At 43.3% G+C, this 19,526-nt stretch overlaps 1 protein-coding gene across 1 annotated transcript in view; it reads left to right on the forward strand.

Annotated features, from left to right (window-relative positions):
• The window catches only part of myo1d (myosin 1D), a 108,998-nt gene that overhangs the window by 6,169 nt on the left and 83,303 nt on the right, over positions 1 to 19,526 (forward strand). Inside the window, exons 2-7 of the mRNA XM_083932761.1 lie at positions 12,352 to 12,560; positions 13,798 to 13,891; positions 15,117 to 15,282; positions 16,745 to 16,798; positions 17,173 to 17,268; positions 17,948 to 18,064. Of these exons, the coding sequence (XP_083788887.1) occupies positions 12,352 to 12,560; positions 13,798 to 13,891; positions 15,117 to 15,282; positions 16,745 to 16,798; positions 17,173 to 17,268; positions 17,948 to 18,064 (736 nt within the window). The remainder of the gene's footprint in view (positions 1 to 12,351; positions 12,561 to 13,797; positions 13,892 to 15,116; positions 15,283 to 16,744; positions 16,799 to 17,172; positions 17,269 to 17,947; positions 18,065 to 19,526) is intronic.

The raw sequence follows: 19,526 nt of genomic DNA on the forward strand, positions 1-19,526 counted from the left end.
AGTCTGAACTGCCCACATGAGAGATGCACCACTGTTGTCTGGTGCAAATATGTTGAACTACAGGCTGTGAGTTCTCAGCTCAGGCCTGCACCCTCCTTGTGTTTTCCTGGTGGGCTACAGATATAATCATTTCAAGATTTCCATCTATAGAATATCATTTCTGAATAAGTCAAAATATTGTTGGGAGATTCTGAATGCTTTTGTTTGTTTGACCGCTCTGAGTGATTTGACCTTTGCACCCATGTATGGGGAGTTAAAGAGGACTTTGAACAGGAAGTCTCCAATAATATGGAGCAGGCCTACGAAGCAGGAAAGCTGGCATGCCCCCCCCCCCCCCCCCCGCCGGCCTTTGGTCCTCACATTTCATTGTTTCCTGCAGCCCCTCTTCATAGCCGAGTTGGGAATCCTACGTGCAGACAAGCACATGTGTTAGAGATTCATAATTGGTGCCATTGAAACATGCTCTTAAGAGTAGTCACTCTATTTCTGGTGTTTCCTGAATTTGACCATAAAATTACAGGCAAATTATGTTTAAAGGAACAAAGGTTCTCCTGTTTTAACGTGTAGGTGGACTCGAAGAGGTGTGGTGCAGAAAGGGACAACCCGACTCTTTTCTCTCGTCCTCCTGCAGAATAATCAGAGGGCTCAAAGTACCCATGTGCGCCAGGTAGAGGAAGGCGTGCCGAGGTCAAGGGTCAAACTATAATATTTAAGCACATTATTTTTGTCATATTGTCTGTCTGTATCCACCCTCCGAAACATTTTAGTCGTGCTGCAACAATAAGCCGGTCCACAGAATAATAATCACCAACCTTTTTGTTTTCAGGCTTTCAAATATGCAGATTTTCTGCTTTTCTATGTTTTTTATCATAGACTAATACAAAAAATGGTCAAAGCCTCTCCGTCGAGGTCTAGGAGTCGCCATCTTGTCAGACTTTGACTCTGCCTCATTTCCTCTTACCAAAAAGGGCATGTATGTGACGTTGGGGGGAGGGGCATACGTCCATCTGGCTGACGTTTACCTCGGAGGAGAAGTGAGGACCAGAGGCTAGCTGTCACTCAAGAGGCCACGCCCCTAATTATTCATAAACTTTAACCTCCATTAAAATAAAAACTAGCCTGGTCCAAAAAAATTCACCCCTCAGTGTTGCCATGGAGATATGAGCTAAACATACAGACTAGAATGTTCTTTTGTCCTCAAACAGGTTTAATGATGCTGTGTAAACGGCCTGTTTAACATGGAGGTCAATGAGAAACTGCTCTGTTATGAAACCTGCCCCTAGTGGACACTCAGAGAACTGCACATTTCTGGCACATATTAAATATCTTTGGGGTTTTGACTGACAAAACAAGACATTTAAATAAATTACTACTTGCTTACAAACTATTAACCTACAAAGTAACTGGTCGTAATCGATAATACAGATGATTGTTTGTTGCAGTTCTACGTCTGCTCTGATCAACATTTACGGCTCTTCAGCTTTTGTGCATCCGGGGAATCACTGTAGCAGCACCTTCCATTATGTTTTGATACTTTCACATTATGTATATAGCCCTTCAACCTGCTTTATAATCAAACAAGACATAGGATCTCACTTTTTACTTGTTTAAAAGTATTGTTATTTGGTCTATTTGAGCCTGTGTTCCTTTCCTTAGCTTCCTCTGATCTCACATATTAGTTTTTTTCATGCCTTTGTTCATTTCTCGGCACTAAAACCAAAGTCCATGTGCAGTAACACACACGTCTGGCTGACATATTCTTACCCTGCAGCAGAGATGTAGACCGGTGATAAATGTGCAGCAAATGCCTCTTAAGAACATTTAACCCCAACCCGCTTATTAAAGTTTTTTTTTCTTTCCTTTTTTAGCGGTGGTCAGCGACTGGAAGAGAAATATTTATAGATGAGCGACGAGATAGGTGGTGTTCGCTTTCCTGCTCATTTGCCCAGTAGCTCCTTCCCTTTAGCCTGAACCAGCGGCGAGGGAGTGCAGCGTTGAGTACACTCACAGACTCAAAGTGTCTTAGCAGGCAGAACGTCATGATAACTCCTCATGTATGTGTTGAGTCACTCCCAGGAGAATTTGTGCTAATCGTGAAGAAAACAGAGTCACTGACGCATCCACAGAAGGCTAACTGTGGGCCCGCACCCCTGCAATCCGGCAGTGAAAGGTCCAGTCTCGCCACAAGAATTTCCATACAACCGTTCTGTAATGTGAAACACATTACGATCCTTACACAAACAGGGGCTGTGCTCGTGGAGCTTTATTCCCCTCTAACATACTGTAAGTCCACCAGCCCAGAGACGGCTCATTTGTGGAGTTGGCAGGCGGGGTCGGGAGCAGGCCGTGCAGCACGAGCTCAAAGTTTCTGGTGCCTTTGTGTCATAGTTTTATTCAGACACTGTGTCTTTCTCCTTTATACTATAACCTCTTTCAGCAGGGTTGTTCAGTAGCGGTTGTAACCCAGGTGGTAGCTGGGTTTCAACAGTGTTGACTGGCTTTGGATGGATAGAAGAAGAGTTGAACGGGTCAGATAACATTGGTTTGACCCGGGTCATCAGTGTGAAAGAGCTACAACTGTGTCTTACGTATCTCCAGATAAACTGTTGCCCGTTGTGTTGCATTGTGGGTAATGTAGGCACCAGTTTTTGACGAGGAAGAATGGCATAAAAAAAAGTCAATCTCTGCTTCTGCTGCATCGATTTTAAGACTTTAACTGTCAATCATGAGTTCAGCAGTGTTACAGAAGGGCAGTCCTTTAAATGATAATACATTTTTTTGGGTTTATACTCCTCAAACTAAGGTTTTTATACGTACAAACTCTGAGGTGTTGCATCCCCTTGATGTCGAGTCTGCTGAGATGAAGAACAATCTTCACCTTTGCCGTTGTTACCGTCTCACTGGAGGAGTTAATGTTGTCAGGCGTCACATTAAAGCTGTCTGGCTCATGATTTAACAAGCAACCGCATCCTCTGTCTGCAACATTACCCCCAGACACAACTTCCCAGAAGCCTCTTACACACAACACACACACACACACACACACACACACACACACACACACACACACACACACACACACACACACACACACATGCAAGACACGGTGCATTCATGCGACTCTCTTATCGCTCATCTGAGCGCCATTCACTGCAGCAGAGAGCGTAAAAGTGTTTCAGGAATCGGCTCGCATGGCGTCATGAGTGGGAATCCCTAATGGTGCATGTGACTCAGATGGTTGATGGTACATGTGTGTGTGTGTTTGTGTGTGTCAGTGTGAGCATTGTGTATGCTTGGCTGTGATGTCATTATCTTCTCCCTTCATTGTTCTTTTGTCCACCTGTTGGAGCTGTGCCCCGAGCCGCGGTGGGGGAGGAACAGCTTACTCACTTTCACAGCCAGCGTCTCACATCACTCTCACACACACACACACACACACACACACACACACACACACACACACACACACACACACACACACACACACACACACACACACACACACACACACACACACACACACACACACACACACACACACACACCGGAGGGCTGGATTATCCACTGACACTATTTAGAGCACACTTTTTCTTTTCTTTTGTTTTTAACATCCTTTAGACAGTATATGATACATTATTTAGTCACAATAGGGGCAGTACTTTTACTCTTTGACACTTTAGTACATCATTTTGCTCATAGATACTTTTGAATGCAGGACTTTTACTTGTACATCATCATACTGGTATTTTTCTGTATTCTCATGCTGTTATTCTTTGTCCATCTGTCTGTGTTTGTGCCCGTCTTTCAGCCTGATAGAAATCAGAGTGTCTTCCCGAAATAGCATGTTGACTAATGTCTGCTTCTTTTAATTTCCCCTTTTTTCCCCCGGTCATCCCTTTTTCTTTCTCAGTTGCTTCTGTCCAGTGTGTTAAAGCATAAACGGGTCCTAAAAACCTCCCCACCACCACCACCGCCAGCCCCCCTTCATTTCATTTTATTGAATTTTGGAAATTTAATCAAATTCAAATCATCTCTGGAAATACATGTTACAGTAACAGCTTGGTGGCGGGTTTATATGTGTGTGTGTGTGTGTGTGTGTGTGTGTGAAGGGGTGTGGTGCATGGCCGTGATCCCAGTCAACAAAAGAAAGGAGGGTCACAGCCACCTGATCTGCAGCCAGGCTGTTGACACATGGCTCCCATTTCCCATAAGTATCCAGACCTGCCTGCCTCATGGGAACATCCTGTAGTTTGAATGGGAGGAACACATGCTGCTCAGTATAAGTGTGGCCTCATGGCTTTGCCTCTGTTTGTTGCACTGTTGCACACAACCTGAAGAAGAACCAAATCCTGCAGAGTGCATGCAGGAAAGCTGAATAGCTAAATGGTTTCCTGTCACCGTGAACGCCTATGAAATGACAGAGGCTACATGCACACTGCTTCATGTTCATTACAAAACGGGGATCCACATAAGTGTTCTACATAAAAAAAGGAGAGTAGAAAGAAGTAACGCGCGGTGCATGTTGAGCTATATGACTGCGCAAAGCGTGCCGTTTCATTTCCATTTGTGTGTTTGTGTAAAGAGCCCAAAATGGCTCCTATTAAGAGACACGCTTACGATGCGGAAAAAACTTTTATAGTGAAACTCCCGAAGGGTACATTTTTTTAAAACACTGTGAGCGCGACAATAAGCCTTTTTATGAAAGTCTGACATAATCTGTCTTCGTCTCGTGCAGGTCCGGCTGTGTTGGTAGCAGGGAAACTGCCCCTTCTGATTTTTGGGAGGAGATTGATGTGGGCCGGAGGGAGGGAGGATGTGTTATGTGTTGATGGGCTGTGTCTCCTACAGACAGTCTGGAAGCTGCTGTTTAGCACTAAGCAGGCTTTACAAAGCAGCGGAAAATCCCCTAATGCAGAGCCCAGATGTCTGATGGCTGCAGACCGCGAAGGAGGCCTCTGCCACACTGTACATAAACGATCGGAGTAGAGTAGAGGAGAGGAAAGGTGCAGCGGAGCAGCACTTTTGACCCATTCCTGGTGGGTCCCCAAAATGAAAAGGACAGTGATGCGTCTGAGACAAAAGCCCAGTGGGATGTTCAACCTCATGGATGTTTATTAGCCTCTGAGGAGCAATAGCTGTCAGAGAGTCGATGAATGCACGTCACATAAAAATGCAATGGCATGTTCATCCATTAATCAACTAGACCTCATCTTTTGGCACATGCACGCACCCGTCCCTTTAGCCTTCTTTTCGACCACAGGAACTTTTCCCTGCAGAAACTATAGGAATGTTTTTGGGGAACTCATTGCGATTCCGCCGCAATGACCAGGGTCTAGATTAAGATCTGGGGATGGGACGATATGAAAACTTCATATCAGGATTATTCTAGCCAAAATTCAATTCAATTCAATTTTATTTATGACCTACTTTACTGGATCAGTTTGACACATGTGCTCTACGGACTATGGTCAAATTAATGTTACAGTCAAGGAGGAAAAACTGAAGTAAACTCCAGTTAACTTTAAAGTTGGACGTGCAGGCTGCAGAGTGTTTACCGCTGCGACCAACAGCAGCCCTCGTTATGTTGCTTTTTCATTCGTCTGCCTCATCTTCACACGTCCATAGACCGCGGTGGAAAACGCTGACAACCACCAGCTGAAGGAACCTTGTAGCTGCCATTGCTGTTGCTCCCCAGAGATCCGTCAAAGAGCCTCTCTTCTTTCTCTCTGCGCTGTCTCACAGTTAGAAAACGTCTGATTTACATGCAGGAAAGCCTTGTTCTGATACAAAACACACATTTTATTTTCATTGAAAGGCCTCCTGCTCGCTGGTCTTTTAAAGAAAGGCAAGACAAGATGTGCCTCGTACCCAGCAGCCGTCGGGGATGATCCCTGACTCGCACTGCTGTTAGTCCAAACAAGAGCAGTGATGGTAATGAAGTCAGAGATAAAAGTGGAACAAACACAGATTATCTCCCTACCCTTCATAATTCCCGCAGTGACCCTGAAGATCACACACATGATGATGCTGGCTCAATATGGGCCACAGGTCGCTCTGTACAGAACCAATATAGGACACAGTACAGATTCCTTCTTTACTACGTCCTTTTAGGGCATAACACACGCACACAAGCCGTGTATTTAATGCGGATAAACTCTCTCTGTTCTTCAAATTTGAGCTGTTAGAAGCCGACAATTACATAAACTTTCATAATTACAGCCGTGTGTTCGGCCTCAGGGTGTAGAGATGCTGAGGGGGCGTTCTCACATCATTATTTTGGTCACAGTTACGTCTCTCTGAAGTTTTCTTCGTTTTAAGGGAGAAACTGTTGGTGAGAAAACGTCATAAATGGCTCGTGCTCCGCCCCAGAGTTAACCATAAAAAAGACCCACCCATACACGACTGTGTGTGTGTGTGTGTGTGAGTGTGTGTGAGTGTGCGTGTGCGTGTGTGTGCGTGCGTGCGTGTGTGTGTGTGTGTGTGTGTGTGTGTGTGTGTGTGTGTGTGTGTGTGTGTGTGTCTTTGTTTTGATTATCTGCAGGGTTGTTCAGGGCAGATGTGTGTATGTTTGTGACAAAGAAGGGACACACATGACGTCTTCACAGCTTTAGCTTCAACTGTTTTTTATTGAGTTGTGCAATAACAACTTCACTTCAGAAGGTTTTATTTTCGGGCTGGTCAGATCTTAAACAAACCAACAAACAAATCTGTGCACTCATCTATTAATTTTTTTGATTTTAGATCATAAAATATTATAAAAGAAGTAACTACAAGTGATCGACATTGTGTTTTTATGGGTTATTTTACAACTATTAATGGCTTTCATTTGACATTTCTTAAACATTGAAACAACCAACCTGCTGTTGTTGATGGTGTCTTTAGTGTATGAGTCCCGGAATCCAACAAAGCTTCACAGGGAGAAGGTTCCTGGTTTGAATCCCGGCTGGGGCCCTTCTGTTTGGAGTTTGCATGTTCTACCCGTGTCTGCGTGGGTTTTCTCCGGGTTCTCCGGTTTCCTTCCACAGTCCAAAGACGTGCAGGTGTTCGGTTCATTGATGACTCTAAATCACCCGTAGGTGTGAATGGTTGTCTGTCTCTGTTCGTCCCTATGTGCCCTGCGATAGGGTGGCGTCCTGTCCAGGGTGGACCTCCTGTCAGCTGGGATCGGCTACAGGGACAAGCGGTTGAAGATGAATGAATGAACATGAGAATGGACGCAATCTTGGCTGTAACCAGCGGATGTCCCAGCCAAGATTCCTACTAATCTTATTTCTCTGCACACGAATGCAGATAAATAATAACAAAAAGCTAATAAATGTTTAAATTGTCATCAGATAATAGCCAATGGCTTCTGTGATTGCAGATGTGTTTCCTCTCCACACAGATTGTCTACCTGCATTCAACCGAAGCATGTTCAAACATGATTGGTCAATACTGCTTAGACTATATACGGACACCAGAACGCTTCTTCTACCCAAATCTGATCCACAGATTCTTCATTCATATGCAGAAACTGTTTAGAAAGCACACGGATCATCTGCGGTCACACAGTTTCTGATCCCCGCTCACATGTATGATCTTCCGTCACGCCTACTCTACCTCCTCTCTCTGTCGCGCGAGGCCCAGGTAGTGTGAGTACAAACAGGCCTGGCCATTGGGGGGAGAGGGAGGGGGGGACGAGTACCCTAAAGCCCGGGGCACGGTACGGGCGGACAGTGTGAGTGCGCTCTCTGTCTCTCTCATTTCCTGGCAGCTCTTGGGAGGGGTCCTTTTTGGAAATAGATCACAGGGCTGCAGGTCAGACCAGTTCACACACACTTCCCCTCTCACAGCTGGACACAGAAAGATGAGGGGTGAGGAAACGGAGGATGCTGAGGGAGAAACTCATATCTCAACCCTTTTTATCCAACACTGCGGCTTCAGATGTGTCGCTGCCCAATTCATTCAACAAACAGATGACCGTGTGTTACCAAATATAAGTCTCGATTCTGTTTCCATGCAACTATAAATAGCATAAGGAGGAGACTATCATGGCCCATAAGGTTCTCTAATCTCTGTCCTGTGTGTCCTCTTAAATCCTCCTAAATGAGAGCGGACCAGATGGATCGGCTAACTCTAACCTCAGCTGACACGCTCCGGCTGATTGATTTTTCTCTCTTCCGATGGATGATGATTCAATGCCATTTATAGACTTGGAGGGCACCTTTGCACCTGTCAGTGATTTCAACTCTGCTCTAAACTGTGCAGCTTCACAAAGAATCGACGTGATGTTGGTTGTTTGTGTGTGATGTTTTGTTATTTTGTGGGAAAATTACGTCCGACTGACACATCTGATGATGATATTTGCAGAAACGTGCCCTTCACCTATGCTTGAATGTCATTTTTGACACAGAATGGAGCAATCTTACTTTGAATAAGTGACATCTTTGTATTAGAGTCAAACTCATTCTTAACCTCTCATCGTAAGGTGTTGGGTCACCGCATTCCTCCAGAACAGCGTTGATGTTCCTCTTTCTGCCTGGTTCATAATCACAATGATGCAGAGTATTTTCATAAATCACTGCTGCACATGATTTATAGCACAGGTAAAGCATTAACAGTACAGCAAACGTCTGCGTTACTCATCATCACTCACTGTAAGTGGACTATTTAATCCGGGATAGGCATGAGTAGTTAATGCCAAGACCAGTTACTCGAGGGCCGATCGAGTACTTGTTTTTCCAAATCTATTTTTAGAACGCAACGCATCTCCCTGCAGGAATAATGATGCACAGCAGTACAGCCTACCCAACACCTGATGCTTCTTCTCAATCAGAACAGTCACAGTTCCCCTTTAAGGGTTGATTTGTCACAACCACAACTTCAAAACATTGTTTCCTTCCAAAAACGTAATTAAATCTGTGTTTACATTCTGTTAGTGATCAGTCCTGCTGTGGAGAACAGGCGCTCCGCTGGCACAGAGGTGGCAGGCATCAGCAGCCGCTGCTGCTTTGACAGAACGCTCAGTTTTTTGCTCCGGTGCCTGTTGGACTTCCACCACTCCGGTGGGTTTTTCTGAGGACGAATGCACGGCTCACTGAAACAAGCTCCTAGCTTGTTGAAATTCGTATTGTGCCTGGACGCTGTGGCCCCGAGCATCACTGCTTTCCCCCTTCATATGGTCTGGGCCTTGCACAGTAACGCCGTCATGTAGGTCACACAACTTCTCTCTGATGGTGAGGAGAAGAGCCGGTCCCAAAAATCCATCAAAGATGTCTCGTGCCGTTGTTTACGAATTTAGTTAATTATGAAAACGAGGACTACTCGAGGAATCAGTCACTCACGCCCATCCTTAATTTTAATATATTGTATCAACAAGTGTATGACCCATCTGTTGTTCATGGTGATGCACATGTTAGTCACCTGTATGAACGACATACCCATCACCTCAGATAAGCCCTCCTGTCATGTAAACCACTGACGATCCCCTCCAGAAGCTATTGTACATGGTGGGTTAAGTGGGCAGCTCAGAGGGGGGGGCCTCAGACAAAGACCTCCGATTCACATCTGAACAATGGAGCGGGCACACGGCAGCAGCCTCCTGACTGACGGGAGGGCACAATGGCTCCTTTTCTGCAGCACCATGGGGAGGAAGAGCCACGCTAGCGTAGCTGCTTATTCTGCACAATCGGCACTATCCTTCAGCATCTTTAATCCCAGCGTCCTGACTGCTGGTCGTCCCACCCGGTCCAGGACACATGAGCATCCCATGGCATTGTCACCCGTCGTGCCAGTTTGTGCATGGCCTGACATGCAGCAGGAACGCTCGCACACAAGGATGAGCTAATCTAAAACTCAAGTCATGTGTTGAGTGCATACAGCTGTCGTGAAGCAATGGATATACTGTAGTAATTCTGCCCCATAGCATCACCCACCTACTGTGGTATTCCCACTAAAATGCATTAACAAGATACTTTTAAGAGTCACAAGGTGAAGGTTTAGGAAACACTGATAAGAACAGAAGAGGGCAACAGCCTCAGCCTTAATGTTGTGGTTGACGCTCAAGGTAAGGTTGACAAATCATGAGCTCACTGCAGCAACATCGAAACGAGTTGATGCTTGTTTTTTTATCTCCACGTGTTTAAAATTATATGTTTCATTTGACATTCAATAGTCTAAAAAGTACAATACAGACATAGAGTACAAACAGAGCTGTTGAATCCTCCCGCTGCCCTGAAGTCACCGGTGTGGAAACAGCCTTCTAACTTCATGGTGCATTCAGGTGCACCTCAGAGAAACCTAAACTGTTGTCGTAAACTCCCCTTCTATCATCTAGAAGTGTCTTTCAGTACCAGCTTTGTACACTTTTCCTTTTTGTCACGCAATCCCAAGAAGTATCTTTTTCTCTTCGGCATCGTATCGTATCAAAGTTGAAAAGTCTGGTACCGTGACGACATTACTGGCAAGTCATTAAGCCAACACCAGTGACTGATTGGTTTTCTACAGAAAACCACTTCAAACCCACAATCCCAAAATGCTTCATGTGGGCCTATTAGGAGCGTTCTGGAATAATACGCTTCTGAGCGGCTTGTTTGCGAGGCAGCGGCAGAGGTTTGGCAGCTGTGAAGAAAGAGGCCATTCTTCTTCTGCGGCGAGAAGCTGGGATCTGAGTCCTCTTTGGAGAGGAAGGAAGTCAGGCAGGCGGCCCGGGGCAGAGACGGAGAGAGACACAGAGAGAGACAGAGAGAGAGAGACAGAGAGAGAGAGAGATCGAAAGATTGTGTGTGTGAGTTAAAGAAAGAAGAATAGAGCTACAAAATATAGGGTTTGTACGGTTGCTGGGAGTCCGTGAAAACTCTTGAATTTTAGCGTGGATGGTTTTAAAGTACTCTGATTTTGAAGAAAAGGGCTTAAAATAGAATATTATAAGGGATGATATCTATAATACAATAACACAGGGATAAGGATACCCCCTACATTTCTGACTTTTTTGTATGATAAACGACTTTTGATGATGAACAGTTAGTTAGAATAGTTTTCTGTTCCTTCTGTAAAAAAAACTGTCTTAAAACATCACGTTGGTTGGTTAAAGGACAATGACATCTAATTTAATGTGATGAACAAGTGCAATTATAAGTATACTGAATATTAATTACAGTACTGCATACAAACATGAGGTCTACCACAGCTGTGAGGTGCTGGAAACACATGAAAATGCACCTTGAAATGCTTGAAAAGTGCTTGAGCTTGACTTTGGAAAAGGTGCAGGAACCCAGAAATATATGTCTGAAAGTGCTTTAAAGAAACATAAAAAGAAAAACGTACATGTTGTGTATGATTTTCAAAATATAAACCATATAAACAAATAAACCAACCTGCGTACTGAACACCAAAAACACTTCTTTATGGAGCTGACTTTGTGCACAGGGGACAAACACAAACTGCTGGAAGAACAATACTGTGTGCTCACCAGACCTCTGCTGCACAGAGAGAGGGAGGGAGAGAGGGAGGGAGAGAGTGAGGGAGGGATGGAGAGAGGGATGGAGGGAGAGGGAGAGAGAGAGAGAGGGAGAGAGAGAGAGAGCTTCCTTATTGACAGTGAGAGATGGTACAGACAGATGGGAAACATGAGTTCAGTCCCATAATATATATACGGTTTATTTACACTTCAGCAAAACCAATATATCATTATTAATAATAGCTAATGTTTAGCTTGTGTGTGTTGTTTTAATAAGGGTAATAATTTACTTTTAACTTGTCCCTGATTGAACTCTTGTAAAGTTATAAACCACGGTCAGATTAGGAGACAATGGGCTCCTAGAGAGTCATCTTAAGTCCCTTTGCAGTTGTTTTACGTCTATTTTTACATCGTTTTGAATCTCCTTGTCGTGGTTTTGCATCTGTTTTTAGACGTTTGACCTTTCTATGTGGTCCTTTTGCTTCGCTGGTGGTTTTACATCTATTTTTAGTGAATTTGTGCGTCTTTGTAGTCCTTATGAGTCCATTAGGAGTTGTTTTGCCGTCATTTTGCATCTATTTTTTGCAATTTTGAATCCCTCAGTAGTGATTTTACATCTCGGTGGTGGCTTTGTGTCTATTTTTCATATAATTTTCACTAATTTTGCAGTAATTTTGGATCCATTTTGAAGTTGTTGTGTGTAGTTTTGTAGTTATATAGCATCTATTTAGGATGGTATTGTTTTTTTCAGCATTTAACTTTTGACTTGTCCCTGAATGAGAGCAGCTCCACTGCAGTTTTTCTCTAAACCGCGTTGATCGCTGTTATTGTTGAAAATACAGTTGTTCTGTATTATAATAAAAAGATATCTGATATTTGACTAGTTTCACACTATGTTTCTTGTGTGTCGTCAGGTTTGAGAAGGGGAGGATCTACACCTACATCGGCGAGGTGGTGGTGTCCGTCAACCCTTACCGTGCCATGAACATCTACGGCCGTGACGTCATAGAGCAGTACAAGGGCCGCGAGCTGTACGAGAGGCCGCCCCACCTGTTTGCCATCGCCGACGCTGCGTACAAAGCCATGAAGAGGAGGAACAAAGACACTTGTATTGTCATCTCAGGTAACACGGGAAGCAGCCCCCCCACCCCCCCCCCCCCGCACCGGCCGCACAAAGAGCACAAACACGTGTTACTCTCTTTGGATCATTTTCACATTTAAGGACACAGTTGGGAACATGTTTGTATCTGAGCTTTTATTCTCCTCTTTTCTTTATAATATAAATCTAAAGTCCTGCTGTCGTCACCCTTTACTTCTCTGTGTTTTCTCTCCTGGAGGAGAAGCTTCTTTAAAACATGTTGATATGAGCTTAAAGTTAATAAAAGCAACCCTCACTTCTGCTTATTGTTTCTAAAACAAATATTTCATATGGTCACAAGCTGTGTGGAGAAACCATGCAGAGGATGAAGCACCACTCAGTGGTCGCAGGGGGAACTGAGCCCCTCTAAAACCCTCATGTCATGTCATCAATTCACAGTTTTTCTCCATCACTTAACGGTCTTAAGATCCATCAAAGTGTTTCTTACACTTTCTTGCATGTCTGCCAAAGGTATTAACTCACCTGATTGACCTATTTCTTATCTTTGCATCTATTTTTTAGTCATTTTGCATCTATTTTAAGTCATTTTGAATCCCTTTGTAGTGATTTTGCATCTATTTTAAGTCATTTCGAATCCCTTTGTAGTTGTTTTGCATCTATTTTAAGTCATTTTGCATCTATTTTAAGTCATTTTGAATCCCTTTGTAGTCGTTTTGCATCTATTTTTAGTCATTTTGCATCCCTTTGTAGTCGTTTTGCATCTATTTTAAGTCATTTTTAATCCCTTTGTAGTGATTTTGCATCTATTTTAAGTCATTTTTAGTCCCTTTGTAGTCGTTTTGCATCTATTTTTAGATGTTCGACTCTATGGTAGTTTAAGGTCTATTCACATTTTCTGAGTCAGGGCCCCTGGACCTGCGCCCAGTAGGCCTGTTCAGTCACCCGTCCATGCATATACCATATAGTGAACAGATCTATTGAAAAACAAGAAACCACACCATGCATCAATGACTGAATCGTGGTAATTCAGTAAAACACAAAACAAATTGTACCTCCTCACAGCAAGTAATAAAAATAGTTCATCATCGTCTTGGTGCTTGATTGTGAATCCAAGTTCATCACTGTCACCAATCTGCAGGAGTATAGTTTTGTCTAATGATGTCACTAAAAGATGAGAATGGATGGGAATATTTGTATGTGAAACTGCCTCAAAATGATATTTCTTAAAGACTCTTTGCACTGTGTGTTTTTTTTATTGCAGGAGAAAGTGGAGCAGGGAAGACAGAAGCCAGCAAGTACATCATGCAATACATCGCTGCTATCACCAATCCCAATCAGAGGGCCGAAGTTGAAAGGTGAACACACTGCAGACGCTGTGCACAGGCTTGGTTTTAGTGACGGTTGGTAAATGGTAAATGAACTTGTACTTATATAGCGCCTTTCTAGTCTTCTGACCACTCAAGGCGCTTTGACACTACTTGTCACATCCACACTGATGGCGGTGGACATCTACAGACCATCTAATCTAACCATTCACACCACATTTACACACCCATGCGCAGCACGCGGAGCAATTCGGGGTTCAGTGTCTCTTCAAAATGCGGATCAGGGAAGCTGTGGATTGAACCTACGATCTCTCTAATAGAGGGAGACCCACTCTACCACTGAGCCACAGTCGCCTATTCTGCAAATATAACCAGACAGGGAGGTTTTTTTTTCCTGTTTGCATTTGTAATGTACCATTACTCCTTCTACACAAACAGCGTTATCACAAAAACTCGCTCATACCTTGCACAGAGATGTGTTTTGCACAGAGTGGGCAGCAGTGATCAGGTGATCAGGTGATGAAGTCTTGTTAGTGCCTGACACAGAACTCCAGGCCTCATTCTTGATTATCTTTATTATCTTATCACAGTTATAAGAAGGCCATTGTCTTATTGAAGGTATTAATATGGCCGGTTATCACGGATAACCTCAGGCCACGCCCACCGCGGCAGATTACACAGCGGGGATATTTAAGTGTGTTGAAATAGTTCTCAAGAGGAACGCGTGAGATGAGCTTTGCTATCAAAGTGAACTACATGTGGGTTTAGAGATAAGGATCAGATTTAAGCCGAGAAAAGGTTTTAAGGTCGACTTTACAGGCTTTAATGCTAAATGGTCATTTTACAGCCATCACCTCACTTATGATTTCTTATTTTAAAAAGGAATATTAAAAGTTAAAGGATATTGAGGACAAACTGCTGCTGTTGATACATATAAAATCTCCTGGGAACAAACGTACACACTTAAAAAACATTAACCACAAGAGAGGATGCTATAATGTTGAACATAGTTTCATAAAATATAGGTCATCTTGGTCTATTTTGGGTCACAGGATTGATATTAAACGTGTTATTTATTATTTTTGGCCACTTGAGGGCAGCACAACAAGCTTCAAACACTGGAATCATCTGATAAGGTAGATATGGTGAATCTGCTCAAACAGTGTATAAGGTAGAATATCAGGCAGCACATGTGAACCCACAGCCTGTACTCCGTTCACCCCTTCACCCGTGACGCTGTGCTGCCGTCCCACAGGGTGAAAAACATGCTGCTCAAATCCAACTGTGTGTTGGAGGCCTTCGGGAACGCCAAGACCAACCGCAACGACAACTCCAGCCGCTTCGGCAAATACATGGACATCAACTTTGACTTCAAGGGGGATCCCATCGGAGGGCACATCAGCAACTACCTGCTGGAAAAGGTACAGGACACCCACACCTCTCACCGGGTGGTGGAGTCACTGATTTAGCACAATAAGTATTTATTGTACTAGAATAAATAAAGGTATTGCACTAGAATTAATTGAATTTAATCATTGCACTAGAATAATACATACTGCACTAAATTAAATGCAATTATTCCACTTAAATAAATGTAATTATTGCATTAGAATAAATGTAATTAATCAATTAGAATAGATATATATGTATTTCACCAGTATTATTTTAATTTAATCATTGCATTAGAATAATGCATATTATATTAAATTAATGTAATTATTGCACTAAAATAAATATAACAATTTCACTAAATTAAATGTAATTATTGCTCTAAAATAAATATAATAATTTCACTAAATTTATGTAATTATTGCACTAAGATAAATATAATAATTTCACTAAATTAAATATAATTATTGCACTAAGATAAATATAATAATTTCACTAAATTAAATGTAATCATTGCGTAGGATCCAGTAGGTTCGCCCTTGAAAGAGAGTCAACATATTGCTTGTGAGGAGTAATTCAGTGCCTTTTAGCCTTGTCAGTGTGCTTATGGAAATAAACTGTTCTAAAGTCTGAGGTCTGTGCTCTGATGGTCCTGTAGCGACCGCCACAGGGCAACAAATACTGGACAGGTTTCCACTGTCAGGCCCGCAGAAAGAAAAAGAAACATCAGTCTTTGATTGAGCTTCTCACGACTCTCTGACAAGGGCTTTCATAGGGCGCACTCACACTGTCCTTCCACACCGTGCCCCGTGCTTTAGGGTACTTGTCCCCCCCTCCCTCTACCCCCCCTCCAGGCCCGTTTGTACTCACACTACCTGGGCCTCGGAGAATGCTTCTTGCTGCCTATACGTCACCACGCCGTAACACGTCACACGCATTGATGACGTCATGGCGATGCGTGGCTTTGTTTCCAGATCTTTCCGTAGACCTCGGAGTTTTTGTGCGTCTTGTCGACTGTTTTTGAATCTTTTCATCGACCAAATCTGCAGTAAACACTCCACCTCCGCATCACACCAACGTGAACCTTTCGCCGCCATTGTTGTTGTTGTTAAATGTCCACACGTGGTCCCTCCTATTTTCTATGTCCGAAAAAGGCGCACATAAATGACGTCAGAACCGTCGTAGTTCTCGTGCTCGTGCTCATACACGTGCGCATGCTCGTGCTCGTACATGTGCAAACGCGCTCTACAAAAGCCCACCTCTCTCAGACGGGCCGTGGACGGCCAGCTGGCCCCAGTTATGAGCAGAGTGGTTGCACTCACACTGGTCAAACGTACTAGGCTTGACCCGAAAAACCTATTTTGGCCCGGTGCGGAAGGACAGCGTGAGTGCGCCCATAGACATAAGCCTGGGAATTGGGAACAGGGAACCACTGGCGTAGGTCTGACCTTTTGAATTCAGCTGTAAGTCATACTCTCCTCTTTCCCCCTACAGTCCAGGGTCATTTTCCAACAGGAAGGAGAGAGGAGCTTTCATTCATTCTACCAGGTAAGTTTTCATGTGAAGAGAGAGCATAGGTACAGTATGCGTGTGTGTGTGTGTGTGTGTGTGTGTGTGTGTGTAAGCTTGTAAACGGCTGAACCCTGCAGCAGGAAATATGAATCCGTGCAGAAATTCTGAGTCATCAAGAGGCCTTTTGTTCCAACGTGGAGGAGTTTAGTGAGTGGAAAGTGAGGTCAGCGTTTGGATTGGATGTTCAGATGCATGAAACTCAAACGTCATGTACATTATAAATGAGTAAAAGTGTCAGAAATTATAGTTGTTAGTAGTTTGCACTCATCTAAAGATGCAAGAACACAACAAGGTGTACTGTATGACGCGTCGTACGTAAAGTGTTGTGTTTGTCTTTGGTCCTTCCACAGCTGCTCAGAGGAGCTCCAGATTCCCTGGTACGCTCTCTCCACATCCAGAAGGATCCGACGGCTTTCAACTACATCAAAGTCGGAGGCCACATTAAGGTGGTTCTTACAATTCAACTCACACACACACACAAACAAACAAACAGACGTAGCAGTGTGTGAAAAGTCAGAGAGCGTGTCAGTGCAACTTCAAGCGCATGGTTTACAGATGTCTTTCCTCGCCGCAGCTGACACGATTTTGAAAACACACATCACACATTTGGAGGGTAAAAGTGTTGCATGTAGAGAAAGTATTTCAGTCGTCATCATCCCTGCGTTGCTGCATAGAGGACCTCTGTCGTGCACCGCCGTCTTTGCAAGAGCTCAACAAGTAGGAGCGAAACTACTCGACAGCAACAAACAGCCTGGTGTCATGGAACACAATGCAACCAAAACAGCTGAGGTGGCGGTTTGCACGCAGTTTTTATTACAGTGAAACGTCACAGTTCATCCCCAGCTTGTAATTTAATTAACTCTGGGAATTTGATATCCCGGCTAGATTCATTTGAACAGGAAAGAAAGGAAAAGATTGTGACTCTGCGACAGAGCACTCTTGAGAAAGTGTAGTTTATCCACATTTTTATCGGCTTCTGCGGTAAAAATCTAACAAATTGTCCCCGTTTCCAAAACACAACATGACGATATTGCTCTGAAAACTTACTTAACATCTCAATAAATGGTCCTATATGTAGTTTACTCTTAGTATTTTGCTGTAATCGCTTCTCTTTTCTCCCTCCAGTCTTCCATCAACGATGGCGCTGATTTCAAAGCTGTGGCCGACGCCATGAAAGTGATCGGTTTCACGGGGGATGAGATTCAGACTGTTTACAAGATCCTGGCCGCTATCCTACATCTGGTAATTCCTGATAATATCAAAATCCCCGCTCATTTCTTATGCCAGCTGCGTCCCGATATGAGGGGGGCTGATTTTAGACAAACAAGCGCCACATTGGCAAACTGGACCAGTATCCCTGCCAAGGTAGTGAGTGCACAGACTGGAATATGCATCTGTTTGATCACTTTTTTGTTTCTTTCTTTCTACCACTGGATACTTTGTCCAGTGCAGAGGCAGCTCACAATTAACCTGACAATAAATGTCCTCAGCAGTTCCTTTTCAAGTCTATAATCATGTCAAGTAGTCTGTAATGTGTTCCTCATTGTAGGGAAACTAATATTAACATTTATTTTAGTTTAGTTAGGGAGTGAAACTCTACTGGTGGTAAAAAGAAGTGTGTTTGTGTAGAAGTCAATGAGAAAATGAGCCTAAACATCACTTCATTTATTCCCTCAGTAAACATTTTCCTAATGAGTTCATGTCTCAGTCTTTCAAGTGTTTTTCACTACAGCATGATGTTCATTTAGTAAATGATGGTCCCATTTAGAGTCAAATAGACAAGAAAGCCGGGGACGCTTTAGGGCGGGGCTACCACGTGATTGACAAGATCCAAGATGGTGACGGCCAACATCCCAAAACTCAAGGCTTCCGAGCGATAGTCCCACAAACCAGTGTGTGACCTGGCGATAGTTACGTTTGTGCATATATTATATGTTTGTCTTAAGAAGATTGTTGTGGGAATTTTGGATATTTTTAATTCATATCATAGTTTTGTCAGGTCAGACACAATTCAGTGTCTCCTCTGTCTCACCTTCTTAATGGATAATGCAAATAACTAACTCATGATGATGTATTGGCATATTTGTGCATCTGCACACTTAGAGACCTTGTGATGAGAGAGGTTCAGAATTGTAATGTCTAAGGCAGGTTTTTTGTTTGGTCTAAAGACGTCACCCAACCAAGGCTTAGCTCGTCCTGTCTCTCTCCCTAAAAGACTGTGCGAGATTTGGCTCATCGTCATTCCTGGTAGGCTCTAACTTTGTTAGGACGCAGGGATGGACGTATTTTTGTCTGCAGAAGAAAATACTTTGGCAAAATAAACCACGGAGAAAAAGCGGATCCTGTTCGTTGATCTTTATTGAAGAATCCATTTCCACAACAAGATGTAAAATCACAGTTTTGCAGCTGAACAGATGTTCATTGGATCTAACACTTTCTAGCTCATCTTCGCAAATTATTCCCATTAATTAACTGGAATTTTTACCAATTTCCCCTGTAATTGGTATCATAATCCTTGTGTCTGTACCTGAATATGAAGCTAGAACAAGAAGGCCATTAGTTTAGCTTAGCGGAAGACTGGAAACAGCTAGCCATGTCTACTTAATTGACACATTATATCTCGTTTGTTTAATTCTTAAACAAATGAATATTTAAAAGCGACTAAATGTGGTTTTTTGTTGGAGTTTTGGCTGGAAGAAGACAC

This window comes from Echiichthys vipera (assembly GCF_963691815.1).
Source record: "Echiichthys vipera genome assembly, chromosome: 18".
NCBI lineage: Eukaryota > Metazoa > Chordata > Actinopteri > Perciformes > Trachinidae > Echiichthys > Echiichthys vipera.